This window comes from Rhinoderma darwinii, chromosome 1, assembly GCF_050947455.1.
Source record: "Rhinoderma darwinii isolate aRhiDar2 chromosome 1, aRhiDar2.hap1, whole genome shotgun sequence".
Classification (NCBI taxonomy): domain Eukaryota; kingdom Metazoa; phylum Chordata; class Amphibia; order Anura; family Rhinodermatidae; genus Rhinoderma; species Rhinoderma darwinii.
The window spans coordinates 629,485,821-629,504,755 of record NC_134687.1 but is presented as its reverse complement, the minus strand read 5'-3'; the positions used below and the strand labels follow the sequence as shown (position 1 = coordinate 629,504,755).

General features: G+C 39.8%; 1 protein-coding gene across 5 annotated transcripts in view; it reads right to left on the bottom strand.

Moving 5' to 3' along the window:
- The window catches only part of CNTFR (ciliary neurotrophic factor receptor), a 440,906-nt gene that overhangs the window by 32,963 nt on the left and 389,008 nt on the right, over window positions 1-18,935 (bottom strand). For all 5 annotated transcript variants that reach the window (XM_075842688.1, XM_075842662.1, XM_075842668.1 and 2 more), the window contains one exon: window positions 6,526-6,689. In XM_075842688.1, coding sequence (XP_075698803.1) covers window positions 6,526-6,689 — 164 coding nt within the window. The remainder of the gene's footprint in view (window positions 1-6,525; window positions 6,690-18,935) is intronic.

Here is an 18,935-nt window from a genome sequence, read left to right as displayed (position 1 = left end):
TATAGCAGTGTCAGTGCAGTGTAGATCGATTATCAATGTCTATATAGCAGTGTCAGTGCAGTGTAGATCGATTATTCATGTCTATATAGCAGTGTCAGTGCAGTGTAGATCGATTATCAATGTCTATATAGCAGTGTCAGTGCAGTGTAGATCGATTATTCATGTCTATATAGCAGTGTCAGTGCAGTGTAGATCGATTATCAATGTCTATATAGCAGTGTCAGTGCAGTGTAGATCGATTATCAATGTCTATATAGCAGTGTCAGTGCAGTGTAGATCGATTATTCATGTCTATATAGCAGTGTCAGTGCAGTGTAGATAGATGATCAATGTCTATATAGCAGTGTCAGTGCAGTGTAGATCGATTATCAATGTCTATATAGCATTGTCAGTGCAGTGTAGATCGATTATTCATGTCTATATAGCAGTGTCAGTGCAGTGTAGATCGATTATCAATGTCTATATAGCAGTTTCAGTGCAGGGTAGATCGATTATCAATGTCTATATAGCAGTGTCAGTGCAGTGTAGATAGATGATCAATGTCTATATAGCAGTGTCAGTGCAGTGTAGATAGATGATCAATGTCTATATAGCAGTGTCAGTGCAGTGTAGATCGATTAGTAATGTCTATATAGCAGTGTCAGTGCAGTGTAGATCGATTAGTAATGTCTATATAGCAGTGTCAGTGCAGTGTAGATCGATTAGTAATGTCTATATAGCAGTGTCAGTGCAGTAAAGAGATTATTTATATCTATATACTGTAGCAGTGTCAGTGCAGTGTAGATAGATTATTAATGTCTATATAGCAGTGTCAGTGCAGTGTAGATAGATTATTAATGTCTATATAGCAGTGTCAGTGCAGTGTAGATTATTGTTGATGTCTATATAGCAGTGTCAGTGCAGTGTAGATCGATTATTCATGTCTATATAGCAGTGTCAGTGCAGTGTAGATTATTGTTGATGTCTATATAGCAGTGTCAGTGCAGTGTAGATTATTGTTGATGTCTATATAGCAGTGTCAGTGCAGTGTAGATAGATTATTCATGTCTATATAGCAGTGTCAGTGCAGTGTAGATTATTGTTGATGTCTATATAGCAGTGTCAGTGCAGTGTAGATCGATTATTCATGTCTATATAGCAGTGTCAGTGCAGTGTAGATTATTGTTGATGTCTATATAGCAGTGTCAGTGCAGTGTAGATTATTGTTGATGTCTATATAGCAGTGTCAGTGCAGTGTAGATTATTGTTGATGTCTATATAGCAGTGTCAGTGCAGTGTAGATAGATTATTAATGTCTATATAGCAGTGTCAGTGCAGTGTAGATTATTGTTGATGTCTATATAGCAGTGTCAGTGCAGTGTAGATCGATTATTCATGTCTATATAGCAGTGTCAGTGCAGTGTAGATTATTGTTGATGTCTATATAGCAGTGTCAGTGCAGTGTAGATTATTTTTGATGTCTATATAGCAGTGTCAGTGCAGTGTAGATCGATTATTCATGTCTATATAGCAGTGTCAGTGCAGTGTAGATCGATTAGTAATGTCTATATAGCAGTGTCAGTGCAGTGTAGATTATTGTTGATGTCTATATAGCAGTGTCAGTGCAGTGTAGATTATTGTTGATGTCTATATAGCAGTGTCAGTGCAGTAAAGAGATTATTTATATCTATATACTGTAGCAGTGTCAGTGCAGTGTAGATAGATTATTAATGTCTATATAGCAGTGTCAGTGCAGTGTAGATTATTGTTGATGTCTATATGGATCCATTATTAAACGGCTTTTCCGAATTTATGTAAATTAAGCTTCATTATTGTCTACTATACTTTGTGTTTCTTTAATTTCTTACCATTGTCAAGATCTCTGCTTTTGGTCAGTGAATGGGATTTTTCTTTTTTTTATGCATCTAGAGGTTGAAAACCTACCCTGACCTAGTCCTGCTCACACAGCTGAGAGTTTGTCATCATTGTGTCTAATCTTTACAATCCTTTGTGAGCTGAACAGCTCGGACTCCAGACTGATACATGTTACCTGCACTGATACATCGTAACAAACTATGAGGACTTGAGGGCGATTTGTCCTGCTTTTGTATGGAGTATAATATATGGGGGTATATATATATATATATTCTGGCCTGATCTATTCAATGACAGAGGTAATAATTATTATTGTCAGTCTATTAACCCTTAGCGGACACTTTGCAGCAGACTTGTTTGTAGTAATACAAAGAAATTAACCGTCTGCAACATGATGAGAGCTGAACTCCGTTTCTGTGTTTCAGTCTGGACCATATTCCGTGCTGGCATCACACTGGGCCCTCATTGTGGGGAAGGGGAGAATTTGGATAAGATTGATAACGGCCATGGCTGCTGGCAGCATCCACCTGCATCAAAGGCTGAAGACTGAGAGACAAGAGCAATCAATGGGGTTTTCATGAGCTCACTTTCAGTGAGGACCCCCGGCCCCCCCTCCTTTCACTGCTTTGTTTGTCTATCCAATGCTAATGGCCTGAGACATTGATTTCTCATTAATATAAAGACTCGATCCCGGCTAGGAGGGAGACTGCTGGCAGCCGTACAAAGCGAAGCTCAAAGAAGCGGAAAAACCACCATAAGAAAGACTAGCCGGGTGGCATCCCTCTAATCCTCTGCCATGCACTGATGCCCTTCGCAGTCTACGCTGAATGTGAAATAGTGTTCTCCGTGCAGTTCACAGTCTGGTCCCTAGAGGGCAGTGCAACAGCAAATGAGACAACCACACCCAGAAGGTCCCAATACCCAGATATTCAGGGGCGGGCTAAGCAGTTAGACTGGACATTAGAGCCTGGATGCTAAAGGGGCCACTAGGGGGTGCAGAGGTAGTTTAGAATTTACAGCAAGCGAGACGTAAAACTATATAAAGCACTGATATATCAATACAATGTACAAAAATACAATGTTAAATTGAATGGAGCTTATAAATTCACTTGAACTAGAGAGAGGCTTGAGGCACCAGGTACCTCCTGTGGAAACGTAGTCAGAATTAAACCGGGGCCTGAATGCAAAGAACAACATAAAATCCCACAAAATCACTCCATGAACATAGAAGTGGTGAAAATAAAGGACTCCACGTCCGATCAGGAGAAGAATGATAGTTATAATGACTAATAATGGCTATTATAATCATATAATTATTTGTAAATGTCTAAATATCTTGTAAAGAGCTCTAGAATTGTCCCTGCTGTTCCCTCTTCTGCCACTAGAGGGAGCTCCTCCATTATAATAAGTAGAATAATCACCATCATCACTATCATCATCATCATTCGTCTTTCAGTAGATTTACTTGTTGCTGTTTTCTATATATTTGTGCATCTTTTCTTTTTCGGTGACCTGCGGTCTATAGTTACAGTCGCCAAGGAACCTCCCACTGCGCTGGTGACCCCAGAAATGAGTTTAATATTCCAAAATATATAATTAGATTCTCTAGTTAGCGGCTGCTCATGGGCGGTTTCTATGGCGGATTGCGTTTATGATGATGATTGTGGGTCACGCCCATTTCTGGCACCAAAGAGTCCGAGTTTAAAAATCTGAACTGTGACAAATCTGTACAGATTGGGAGAGGGGGTGGGGGTAAGGGCATAGTGACATCACTGTGATGGTGCTGTGACATCACTTAAAGAGCAGCGGTCACCTCTTGTCTGTTTTTTTAATAAATACTTGTAATCTCCATGAAATAATAATTCTGGAGCATCTTTTCATAAAACCCTATGTTGTGCCGTTCCTCTGTTATTCCTCCTGGAAATGTATGAATAAATTGACAACTGGGTGCTACCAGTTGGGGGCGTGTCCTTACACAGACTGACTGTCCAATCAGTGCTAACAGAGTGAGACTGTGCAGGGAAACGCCCCTTTGACAAGTGAATAGTAACACCCAGTTGTCAATTTTATTCATAAATTTCCAAGAGGAATAACAGAGGAACGGCACAACGTGGAGTTTTTATTCCAGAATTGTTACTTCATGGAAATACAAGTATTTACTGAAAAATAAATATGAGTAGGTAGGTGGCAGGAACACCTAAAATTGTCTGACCGCTCCGTCCACCTCTGGTAGAAACAAACAATCACCAGATACAATGTATTATCCGCTGATGCCCCTCCCCCATAATAAGCCAAGACACATCGCACCGTATACGAGGGATCAAATATGGTCGCCGTCAGGGGCGTTGTCACTTGCTTTGCAGAGATGGAGAGAATTTGCCCTTCGTGGCACCAGACAGTGACAGAAGACGTCTTATCTCTGGCAGGAGGTGCCGACCTTCGAGCTGCGGGCAGAATATATCAGATGATATCCGGAAATAACCGCCGCAATATGTCGGTACACATGTAGCACCATCGAAGTCCCTTCTTTAATGTGAGAAACGAATCGGTCGTTGCGGGCACTTAGCAGAGAGGTGATAAATACGACGACATGTTCTTTTATGTCAACCGGCACCGAATCACGGTACAAGTGAAACGATCGGATCAAATGCCCCAATTCGCCATGGATTACGATGGGCAAGTATGGCGTGAATCTATTGGAAGCAGAATGGTAAAAGTAGACTTGCCTCTCAGTACTCCATATAGCGGTGGCATGTGGTCTGCACTGTCCTTCGCTGTCGGTCACGGGCGCCTCGTCCTGCTGATTCAGGCTCAGGAGTTCGGATAACGCAGGGGTAATGCATCTGCCATCGATCGCAGCCCATGAATACTGCATATTAATTTCCGTAAGCTGCGCCCTCATCCTCTCGCTTCCTCCGCTCTGCCTCGTCCTAATTGACATTGCTTGAATTAAGTGCAGGGAGCTTTGTGTCAGGTCCTGGAGCAGCCTGGTAATTAGAGAGTGTGCCAGGGCACCATGCCAGGGCTGGAGAGCCGGATATCATAGGCCTGCCAGGCGGAGATGTCCAGATGTGCCCTGCGCTGTCTGCCAGGAAAACTCAGCCACCAGTCATCTCCACCACCCCCGAGACCTGACCCCTCAGCTGGTGGTGACCTTGAGGCGCCAACCAGGGACACGGCTCACGCCGATGTGACCAGGCCACAAAATCAGCCAGGACAACCCCCTGTGCCCATGTTATCATTTTGACACAGCAGGCACCAAGCCTCCACAACATGAGCGATACGTAACACTATAAATGGCGCAGATAATCCGGTTCACATATCGGTCCGTGACTGTCAGAAAAATTAACCCGAAATATACGATGAAATGCGGCGGGTTTATCGATTTAACGCGCCGATTATTCTCCCTCTAATAATTACAGTAACCAATTAATAATCATTTGTGATATGGAAACCACAGGGGGCGCTCAAGCGCCATTATTGTTGATGGGGCCCCGTTTTGGTCTCTGAGGGCCCAAAGCCAGACCCTGAATTAAGCAAGACTCACGACCCCTTAAGAAAACGACTATGGATTATGAATTGGATATAAGTTGCGGCAGACTGCAACCTTTACACGATGTGACGCGGAGGCGGCTTCATGCCGCTTTAGTCACGCGAGATCACCGGGCTGAGATTCCTTTCCCGCCTCGCTCTCCGGGGGTTTGTATTTACAGGTCGCAGACGTGACGCTCTGCTATAATTCAGCGTCGCACTCGCCTTATCGCTCACGGTATTTACAGCGCAGACTACGACAATCATCCTGCGACTATAGAAAAATAGAATTAATCAGGAATATTGCGCAGAACGTTCCGCCGGAGCTTCAGGAACTTTCACTTAATGGATTTTCTTAATTGCTTCACTGGCAGCATATTACGAGACGACACCTTTAGGACCCGACAGCTCATCTCCGGCGTCACACTTCACGCAGCGTGGAGCTTTAATGCAGTGCAGACCGCGCCATTTCTATGAGTGGAGTGCAGGGGGGAAGGGTCCACCACCCGTCTAGTTACAATGTATCACTCACTTATACCACTAAATTCACGTTACTCTTTTCATATGTCTGATACATTTAACCCCGGGGCTCTGTAGCTGAACGCCGATGTGGCAAGAAGTGACGCAATTACCACATCTCATAACCGATAACGAGATGACAGATTTTATACGCAATTTTTTTATGCATTTTTTTCCTCATTGAAATTAAAAATACATAAAAGCCATAAAAACGTGACAACTTATAAACCTGGAAACAAGAAGCACACTTAATTTACCACACTGAACCAGCAGGGGCAGCAGAGACATGGAAACCATTATGAATGCAGCTCTGGAGGTGATTGGAGAATAAGGATTATGAGGATAATGAGGATTAGTGAACATTATATGTTGGTTAAACGTGTAAAATGATGTTCAAGAGCAGAACTTATCAAGAATAAACAGACCTATGCAATTTACTCATTATCTAATGTAGATAGATAGATAGATAGATAGATAGATAGATAGATAGATAGATAGATAGATAGATAGATAGATATGAGATAGATAGATAGATAGATAGATAGATAGATAGATAGGAAATGATAGATAGATATATGATAGATAGATAGATAGATAGATCGAGGCGGGCTCTGTACTCACATGCTGCCATTGGTCTAGAATTAATGGTCGATATCGCAGGAAGAATTTGAGTGGAAATGATTCAGGGTCCGGCCACGTGGATGGTGTCTGCCAGGTGACTTCAAGCCTTCGGGGGTTTTTATGGACGGGCTTTGCAAGCACGTTTTCTGGAGGGTCGGGTTTAACTGTAAATGAAAAATACAATAGAATAAAGCTCTTCTCTGTCTAAATAATAAAGCATCCCTGGGTTCATGTTCTTTGTACAGTATAACACTTAATAGTTTGGCAGATGTTCCTCCAGAGCTGCTCTTCCACCTGTAACTGGTGACAGGAAGTCCAAACCATAGTCAGCCATTTTGAAATTTCCAGAGCGGAGTGTTCTTGTCACCTGGTCACCCACTGCATAAAAATATACCAACATTTCCCTGCTCTCTTCTCTCTCTGTATGTCTTGTGTCTTACTCCCACAGCAGGAATGGCCACATAACATCCCACTTAAATTCTGGGAGCTTGGAACTCAAACATTTACTATAAGGGGTTCTATTTATTTCAATGGAGATCTTAGCCTGGGGGGAAACAACAGTCAATGCTCAGAACTTATTCCGCACTGCAGCCGAGCGTATCCCAGACGCACCCCATAAAATACACATATAAAGGTTCTGACGCCAACAAACACAGCTCCGAGCAGATGTACAAACAAAGCGCACAAGAAATATGTGCCCCCGACCGGAGGAAGCACTGACGCCATATTCAAGTCTGGTTACAAACGAACCTTAATATGAGACTTTTTGAAGCTTTTGCAGGGAATGTTCCAGGGTCTCCCCCAGATTCCGCAGCTCCCCACCCCCTCAATTATAATATGTTATGTTATAAGTCATGAAATTTATTTCTGTCTCCAAATTACATAATAATTAGAAAATTTACAGATACAATACAGGAAGTTATACTTAATCTTTTTACTCACATACTCCATGTCACTCCCATCATGCCTCAGGGTGGAGAACATGGTGCAGTCAAATTACACTGTGAAATAATACCACTATCCAGTGCTCAATAATACCACCATACAGAGCTTAAATATTACCAACAACTCGTGCTCAAATAACACCACCATACACTGCTCAAATGTTACCAACACAGTGCCAAAAATAATAACACCATACAGTACTCAAATAATACTAACATACAGTGCTCAAATAATTTTACCATAGGGTGCTCAAATAATAAAGCCATACAGTGCTCACATAATACTGCCATACAGTGCTCAAATAATAAGACAATAGAGTACTCAAATAATACCCCCAGAGAATGCTCAAATAAAACCACCATACAGTGCTCAAATAATACGGCAATACAGTGCTGAAATAAAACAACCATACAGTGCCCAAATAATACCACCATTGGGTACTCAAATAATACCCCATACGGTACTCAAATAGATACAGTGCTCAAATAATACCCCCATACAGTGCTCAAATAATACCCACATACAGTGCTCAAATGATACTGCCATACAGTACTCAAATAATACCACACAGTGCTCAAATAATACCAACATACAGAGCTCAAATAATACCAACATAGAGTGCTCAAATAACAAAGCCATACAGTGCTCAAATAAAACCACCATACAGTGCCCAAAAAATACTAGCATCCAGTACTCAAATAATACCTCCATACAGTGCTCAAATAATACCCCCACACATTTTTCAAATAAAATTGCCATACAGTGCCCAAATAATACCGCCATTCAGTTCTAAAATAATACCACCATAGAGTGCTCAAATAATACCACCATAGAGTGCTCAAATAATACCACCATAAAGTGCTCAAATAATACCACCATAAAGTGCTCTAATAATACCGACATAAAGTGCTCAAAAAATATTGCCATACAGCGCTCAAACAATACCACCATACAGTGCACAAATAATACCGCCATACAGTGCTTAAATAATACCACCATACAGTGCTCAAATAATACCGCCATACAGTGCTTAAATAATACCGGCCTATAGTGCTCAAATAATACCGCCATACAGTGCTCAAATAATACCGCGATACAGTGCTCAAATATCACCAACATACCATGCTCAAATAATACCACCATACAGTGCTCAAATAATACCAGCATACAGTTCTCAAATAATACCGCCCTACAGTGCTCAAATACCAGCATACAGTGCTCAAATACCAGCATACAGTGCTCAAATAATACAGACATACAGTGCTCAAATAATACCACCATACAGTGCTCAAATAATACCAGCATACAGTGCTCAAATAATACCGCCCTACAGTGCTTAAATAATACCGCCTTACAGTGCTCAAATAATACCACCCTACAGTGCTCAAACAATACCACCATAGAGTGCTCAAATAATACCACCATAAAGTGTTCAAATAATACCACCATAAAGTGCTCTAATAATACTGACATAAAGTGCTCAAATAATATTGCCATACAGCGCTCAAACAATACCACCATACAGCGCTCAAATAATACCGCCATACAGTGCTCAAATAATACCGGCCTATAGTGCTCAAATAATACCGCCATACAGTGCTCAAATAATACCGCCATACAGTGCTCAAATAATACCGCCATACAGTGCTCAAATATCACCAACATACCGTGCTTAAATAATACCACCATACAGTGCTCAAATAATACCAGCATACAGTGCTCAAATAATACCGCCCTACAGTGCTCAAATACCAGCATACAGTGCTCAAATACCAGCATACAGTGCTCAAATAATACCGACATACAGTGCTCAAATACCAGCATACAGTGCTCAAATACCAGCATACAGTGCTCAAATAAAACAACCATACAGTGCCCAAATAATACCACCATTGGGTACTCAAATAATACCCCATACGGTACTCAAATAGATACAGTGCTCAAATAATACCCCCATACAGTGCTCAAATAATACCCACATACAGTGCTCAAATGATACTGCCATACAGTACTCAAATAATATCGCCATTCAGTGACCAAATAATACCACCACACAGTGCTCAAATAATACCAACATACAGAGCTCAAATAATACCAACATAGAGTACTCAAATAACACTGCCATACAGTGCTCAAATAAAACAACCATACAGTGTCCAAAAAATACTAGCATCCAGTACTCAAATAATACCTCCTTACAGTGCTCAAATAATACCCCCACTCATTTTTCAAATAAAATTGCCATACAGTGCCCAAATAATACCGCCATTCATTTCTAAAATAATACCACCATAAAGTGCTCAAATAATACCACCATAGAGTGCTCAAATAATACCACCATAAAGTGCTCAAATAATATTGCCATACAGCGCTCAAACAATACCACCATACAGTGCTCAAATAATACAGCCATACAGTGCTCAAATAATACCGGCCTATAGTGCTCAAATAATACCGCCATACAGTGCTCAAATATCACCAACATGCCATGCTCAAATAATACCACCATACAGTGCTCAAATAATACCGCCATACAGTGCTTAAATAATACCACCATACAGTGCTCAAATAATACTGCCATACAGTGCTTAAATAATACCGGCCTATAGTGCTCAAATATCACCAACATACCATGCTCAAATAATACCACCATACAGAGCTCAAATAATACCAGCATACAGTTCTCAAATAATACCGCCCTACAGTGCTCAAATACCAGCATACAGGGCTCAAATACCAGCATACAGTGCTCAAATAATACAGACATACAGTGCTCAAATAATACCACCCTACAGTGCTCAAACAATACCACCATAGAGTGCTCAAATAATACCACCATAAAGTGCTCTAATAATACTGACATAAAGTGCTCAAATAATATTGCCATACAGCGCTCAAACAATACCGCCATACAGTGCTCAAATAATACCGGCCTATAGTGCTCAAATAATACCGCCATACAGTGCTCAAATAATACCGCCATACAGTGCTCAAATAATACCGCCATACAGTGCTCAAATATCACCAACATACCGTGCTTAAATAATACCACCATACAGTGCTCAAATAATACCAGCATACAGTGCTCAAATAATACCGCCCTACAGTGCTCAAATACCAGCATACAGTGCTCAAATACCAGCATACAGTGCTCAAATAATACCGACATACAGTGCTCAAATACCAGCATACAGTGCTCAAATACCAGCATACAGTGCTCAAATAATACCACCATACAGTGCTCAAATAATACCGCCCTACAGTGCTTAAATAATACCGCCTTACAGTGCTCAAATAATACCACCCTGCAGTGCTCAAACAATACCGCCATACAGTGCTCAAATAATACCACCCTACAGTGCTCAAATAGTACCACCCTACAGTGCTCAAACAATACTGCCATACAGTGCTCAAATAAAACCACCATACAGTGCTCAAATAATACGGCAATACAGTGCTCAAATAAAACAACCATACAGTGCCCAAATAATACCACCATTGGGTACTCAAATAATACCCCATACGGTACTCAAATAGATACAGTGCTCAAATAATACCCCCATACAGTGCTCAAATAATACCCACATACAGTGCTCAAATGATACTGCCATACAGTACTCAAATAATATCGCCATTCAGTGACCAAATAATACCACTACACAGTGCTCAAATAATACCAACATACAGAGCTCAAATAATACCAACATAGAGTGCTCAAATAACACTGCCATACAGTGCTCAAATAAAACAACCATACAGTGTTCAAAAAATACTAGCATCCAGTACTCAAATAATACCTCCATACAGTGCTCAAATAATACCCCCACACATTTTTCAAATAAAATTGCCATACAGTGCCCAAATAATACCGCCATTCATTTCTAAAATAATACCACCATAAAGTGCTCAAATAATACCACCATAGAGTGCTCCAATAATACCACCATAAAGTGCTCAACTAATATTGCCATACAGCGCTCAAACAATACCACCATACAGTGCTCAAATAATACCGCCATACAGTACTCAAATAATACCGGCCTATAGTGCTCAAATAATACCGCCATACAGTGCTCAAATATCACCAACATACCATGCTCAAATAATACCACCATACAGTGCTCAAATAATACCAGCATACAGTGCTCAAATAATACAACCCTACAGTGCTCAAATACCAGCATACAGTGCTCAAATACCAGCATACAGTGCTCAAATAATACCGACATACAGTGTTCAAATAATACCACCATACAGTGCTCAAATAATACCAGCATACAGTGTTCAAATAATACCGCCCTACAGTGCTTAAATAATACTGCCTTACAGTGCTCAAACAATACCACCATAGAGTGCTCAAATAATACCACCATAAAGTGCTCTAATAATACTGACATAAAGTGCTCAAATAATATTGCCATACAGCGCTCAAACAATACCACCATACAGTGCTCAAATAATACCGCCATACAGTGCTCAAATAATACCGGCCTATAGTGCTCAAATAATACCGCCATACAGTGCTCAAATATCACCAACATACCGTGCTCAAATAATACCACCATACAGTGCTCAAATAATACCAGCATACAGTGCTCAAATAATACCAGCATACAGTGCTCAAATAATACCGCCCTACAGTGCTAAAATTACCAGCATACAGTGCTCAAATACCAGCATACAGTGCTCAAATAATACCACCATACAGTGCTCAAATAATACCGCCCTACAGTGCTTAAATAATACCGCCTTACAGTGCTCAAATAATACCACCATACAGTGCTCAAATAATGAACAAACAATATGATGTGACTAGTAACTACGGGAGACTACAAAAAAGCAAAATGAAGCTCGAGTCCAAACAAATGTCCAAACAAAATCACTATGCACTATGATACCGCATGTTCTTAATGTGGATTTTGAGATGAAATGGTTTTTCACTAGAATGGGGGGAAAAAAACAATTCCTGCCTGTTTGGGGTGTGTTCGTACGGTGCGTTTTTGCCGCGTTTCTGCCACATGGGGGGGGGGGTCTCAAATGCATTTTTGACGCAATATGCAAAATCGTGGCTGGTCGCTGTGGAGGAGCGTGCATTTTTAAACCAGGCGGGGAGAGCGCGGTTGAGACCGCTGCGGAGCCGTACGGTGTGTGTACAATCTATAGTGAAAATAATTAGGTAATAGATTAAATGGGTTAAACCGGGCGGATTTCCCCAACAAAAATACAGAGCCACAAGATAAGGCTAGGGCTACAGAGAGACTCCAGTCACACAACACCAAGTCTTATACAAATCACGTAACCGAAAAAATAAATACATACATACATAACCGCAGACATGTCGCAAGCAAATCGCAAGCAAGTTTGAATTTTTTTCTAATCAAGTAAACATTACCAGGTCTGCAAACCCCACACTAAAACTGAGGGATGCATGTTAAATCAACTACAACTATATGTAAAAAACGTATAACTACTATAAAACTTTCTCCTATGAACAAGAATATAACTAGTATAATACTGCCTCCTATGTACAAGAATGTAACTACTATAATTATCTTTTTTGAAAACTTGCAACAAATTAATACAATATTGCAATACACTCATAACAGATAAAGAAAATAAACATTTGTCTCTTAATAACATCACAATCATTAAACAAACCATAATATATGAATATTGCTCCAGTATAGATTGTTTCAACTATTTTTCATGATATTATTCTAGACAGTATTACAGGAGAATTCTTCTTTATTGGTGACCGGGCAGCATCGCGCACACCACAGATGGGACACGGTCACCACATTTATGACATATAGTGAACCTCTATGATATAAACGGAGTTCGGGGTAGAAGTCTCCATACAGCAGCAAAGAGCTTCACTGTCCCACTAGATGTGGTGACTGCAGGGACACAGCAGGGACATTACTCTGTAGATAAGTCTCTTGTATAAAGATGACATTGGTTTTGTCGTCAGACAGACGCTGGAATATCGCCTGCCGCCTGCTCCTATTCTTCACGCTGTTCACGTTAATAGGAGGTGATTATCAGCCTCAACTTGGTTACATGTCTTTCCTACTTTTTTTCCTTCTTCCACTGCTATGTCCCGTTACACCCCATCTTTTGGTGGACATTGGGGGGTCAGCGTCTTCATCCTGAAGGTTCGTTCTCTGGGTTGTGTGAGGAGACTTGCTCCATCTCTGCTTCTTCTTCCTGGTCATCTTCCCCCAGCGCACAGTAACGTCCCCCAGTTATCGCCAGCACTGGAGACTCCGATGATTTCTTTGCAGCAGTGATTTTTTTCCTAGAAGAATCATCTGTTTTACTTCTCCTTTTAACCGTGTGAAATCCCTCCTCATCCATACTGGTCGCTGCGGCTGGATCAGCTGGTTTTTTACTGGTCGCTGCGGCTGGATCAGCTGGTTCCTTACTGGTGTCGGGCAGATGTTTGGTGACAGAGTGACTGGATATTTTGCTTTTAGCATGACCTCTATTTTCAGTGGCTGGTGACACTTGTGCAGCATCCATAGATGGGACATTCGCCTCTGGAGCAGGGTCTCTGGTACTTTGGCTCACATCATCGTTGGGACTTCCAGGTTCTGGGGTCATATCTACACATATGGAGACATCCTCCTGGTCTTCCTCCATGGCTTCTTTAAAGGTCTCCTCTTTATTATGTTCTGCATGCGGACACTCCCGGAATGTATGTCCAGGTCCCAAGCACAGGTTACAGATGACAGGTCCTGTACAATCATCTTTCACATGCCCAAACTGACCACATAGTGAGCACTTAATACGGGAACAGTTGAATGCCAGGTGCCTGCCCCCACATCTATGGCACAGTCGCGGTTGACCAGGGTAGTAACATACGCCTCTCTCCGAGCCCAGGTAGAAGGAGTGCGGCAGATGTCTGGTCACTCCATTCTCCTGAACCAGCTGGATCTTGACAGAATATCCTCCATTCCAGATCTCCTCCTCATCATAGATCTTTGTTGGCAGTCTCTTCACCTCACAATATCTGCTCAACCAGTGCTGCAAATCTGCCAGAGCCACCACCTCAGACTGGAACAGGACGGTGGCAGTGACAACCTGGGGTTTAGTCAGCTGGATGACATGTAGATGCTCCCACATCGCGTGCTCCTTTGTATCATTATAAATACTCCAGAACAAGTCTAGACTATATTGCAGCTTGAAACTAATGTCATAATTCCTGCTGGAGGGAACGTGGATCAGAGCGAACACCTCAGAAGCTTTAAACTTCATAAACTCCTTCAACAAAACTTTCCCAATGTGGAGTCTGGAGGGGAGGTTTTCCTCTGGTCCTGAGTACCTGATTCTGACCGCGTTCCTCCTCTGAGGTGGGGGGTTAGTCGGTCTTGTGACGCTGGAGAACAGTCTCCTGTACTGAGGTCTGTCAGCAGGTGGGTCAGGACTGGACCTCTCCTCAGCTGATTGTACTGCAGATCCTCCTGTGTCTGCTCCTGATCGCTGTGTAACCTGCACTCCATTCACTGTCACTGCGGACGGCTGAACCTCCAGAACAGGGTCTGCAATGTCCGCCTCAGCCTGTGCCGCTGGTTCATCAGATATCAGACTGTCAATCACCGCGCTGAGCGAGGTCTCACTTATAATATCCGGACATGAGGCACTTTCTTGCTCACTCCTAGGAGTGCCACTCGCATTCACTTCATCTGTACTGCACATAGAGTCTGCTGCAGTTAACCCCTCGTCAGCTGGCACACATTTCTCTGCAGCTTTAGCAGCATTTGTGTTGGCTGATTGCACAGACCCCACACATGATGAGAGATGTGATCCTCCAGCCACCGCACACTCATATCTTCCAGGGTTTCCCTGCGCCACAATATTATACACAGTCTTATAGTCAGTGTCTTTTTTTGCAATGATATTTTTTCTCTTCACAGTTTGGGCTCTGGTCTCCCTTTTGTTCTCAATTGCCCAGTTCTTTATTTTGGGTACTGTGCATGATTTTTTCTGCAATCTCTCCTTCAATATCACCAGCTCACGTGTGCAAACATCCAGACACTCACATTTCATCAGCTTTGCCTTTGGATCAGTCTCTTGGTTAATTTCAGTTCTCAATTTACGAACTTGCATTTCCATTTTAAAGATATTTTTCTTTGTCATTTTTGTGCACAATTCACCAACATCATGAGATTCAGTTGACTCACCAGCCACCATTTCCAGATCTTCACCTCCACCATCTCCATGCTGCAGGCCAAACTCCAGACTCTGGGCTTTCCCAGGATCATCAGCCCAGGACCCCTCCCCTCCACCTGGGTCAGAAGCCATGCATAGTCCTAACAGGGAGCTCACAAGCACACGTCTATCCTCTCCTATGGGCAAGAATAGAACTACTATAATACTGTCCCTATATACAAGAGTATAACTACTATAATACTGCCCCTATATACAAGAATATAACTACTATAATACTGCCTCTTATAGACAAGAATATAACTTCTATAATACTGCCCCCTATATACAAGAATATAACTACTATAATACTGCCTCTTATAGACAAGAATATAACTACTATAATACTGCCCCTATATACAAGAATATAACTACTATAATACTGCCCCCTATATACAAGAATATAACTACTATAATACTGTGCCCCTATATACAAGAATATAACTACTATAATACTGCCCCCTATATAGAAGAATACAACTACTATAATACTGCCTCCTATATACAAGAATATAACTACTATAATACTGCTCCTATATACAAGATTATAACTACTATAATACTGCCTCCTATATACAAGAATATAACTACTATAATACTGCTCCTATATACAAGAATATAACTACTATAATACTGCTCCTATGTACAAGAATATAACTACTATAATACTGCCCCCTATATACAAGAATATAACTACTATAATACTGCCCCATATGTACAAGAATATAACTACTATAATACTGCCCCCTATATACAAGAATGTAACTACTATAATACTGCCCCTAAATACAAGAATATAACTACTATAATACTGCTCCTATGTACAAGAATATAACTACTATAATACTGCCCCTATATACAAGAATATAACTACTATAATACTTCTACTATATACAAGAATATAACTTCTATAATACTGCCCCTATATACAAGACTATAACTACTATAATACTGCTTCTATATACAAGAATATAACTACTATAATACTGCTTCTATATACGAGAATATAACTACTATAATACTACTCCTATATACAAGAATATAACTACTATAATACTGCCCCCTATGTACAAGAATATAACTACCATAATACTGCCTCCTATATACAAGAATATAACTACTATAATACTGCCCTCTATATACAAGAATATAACTACTATAATACTGCCCCCTATGTACAAGAATATAACTACTATAATACTGCCCCCTATATACAAGAATATAACTACTATAATACTGCTCCTATGTACAAGAATATAACTACTATAATACTGCCCCCTATATACAAGAATATAACTACTATAATACTGCCCCCTATGTACAAGAATATAACTACTATAATACTGCCCCTATATACAAGACTATAACTACTATAATACTGCTCCCTATATACAAGAATATAACTACTATAACACTGCCCCTATATACAAGAATACAACTACTATAAAACTTTCTCCTATGAACAAGAATATAACTAGTATAATACTGCCCCCTACCTACAAGAATATAACTAGTATAATACTGCTCCTATGTACAACAATATAACTACTATAATACTGCTCCTATGTACAAGAATATAACTACTATAATACTGCCCCTATATACAAGAATATAACTACTATAATACTGCCCCCTATGTACAAGAATATAACTACTATAATACTGCCCCTATATACAAGAATATAACTACTATAACATTGCCCCTATGTACAAGAATATAACTACTATAATACTGCCCCTATATACAAGACTATAACTACTATAATACTGCTCCCTATATACAAGAATATAACTATTATAATACTGCCCCTATACACAAGAATATAACTACTATAATACTGCCCCCTATATACAAGAATATAACTACTATAATACTGCCACCTATATACATGAATATAACTACTATAATTCTGCTCCTATGTACAAGAATATAACTACTATAATACTGCCCCCTATATACAAGAATATAACTACTATAATACTGCCCCCTATGTACAAGAATATAACTACTATAATACTGCCCCTATATACAAGAATATAACTACTATAACACTGCCCCTATATACAAGAATATAACTACTATAATACTGCCCCCTATATACAAGAATATAACTACTATAATACTGCCCCCTATATACAAGAATATAACTACTATAATACTGCTCCCTATATACAAGAATATAACTACTATAATACTGCTCCTATATACAAGAATATAACTACTATAATACTGCCCCCTATATAGAAGAATACAACTACTATAATACTGCCTCCTATATACAAGAATATAACTACTATAATACTGCTCCTATATACAAGATTATAACTACTATAATACTGCCTCCTATATACAAGAATATAACTACTATAATACTGCTCCTATATACAAGAATATAACTACTATAATACTGCTCCTATGTACAAGAATATAACTACTATAATACTGCCCCCTATATACAAGAATATAACTACTATAATACTGCCCCATATGTACAAGAATATAACTACTATAATACTGCCCCCTATATACAAGAATGTAACTACTATAATACTGCCCCTAAATACAAGAATATAACTACTATAATACTGCTCCTATGTACAAGAATATAACTACTATAATACTGCCCCTATATACAAGAATATAACTACTATAATACTTCTACTATATACAAGAATATAACTTCTATAATACTGCCCCTATATACAAGACTATAACTACTATAATACTGCTTCTATATACAAGAATATAACTACTATAATACTGCTTCTATATACGAGAATATAACTACTATAATACTACTCCTATATACAAGAATATAACTACTATAATACTGCCCCCTATGTACAAGAATATAACTACCATAATACTGCCTCCTATATACAAGAATATAACTACTATAATACTGCCCTCTATATACAAGAATATAACTACTATAATACTGCCCCCTATGTACAAGAATATAACTACTATAATACTGCCCCCTATATACAAGAATATAACTACTATAATACTGCTCCTATGTACAAGAATATAACTACTATAATACTGCCCCCTATATACAAGAATATAACTACTATAATACTGCCCCCTATGTACAAGAATATAACTACTATAATACTGCCCCTATATACAAGACTATAACTACTATAATACTGCTCCCTATATACAAGAATATAACTACTATAACACTGCCCCTATATACAAGAATACAACTACTATAAAACTTTCTCCTATGAACAAGAATATAACTAGTATA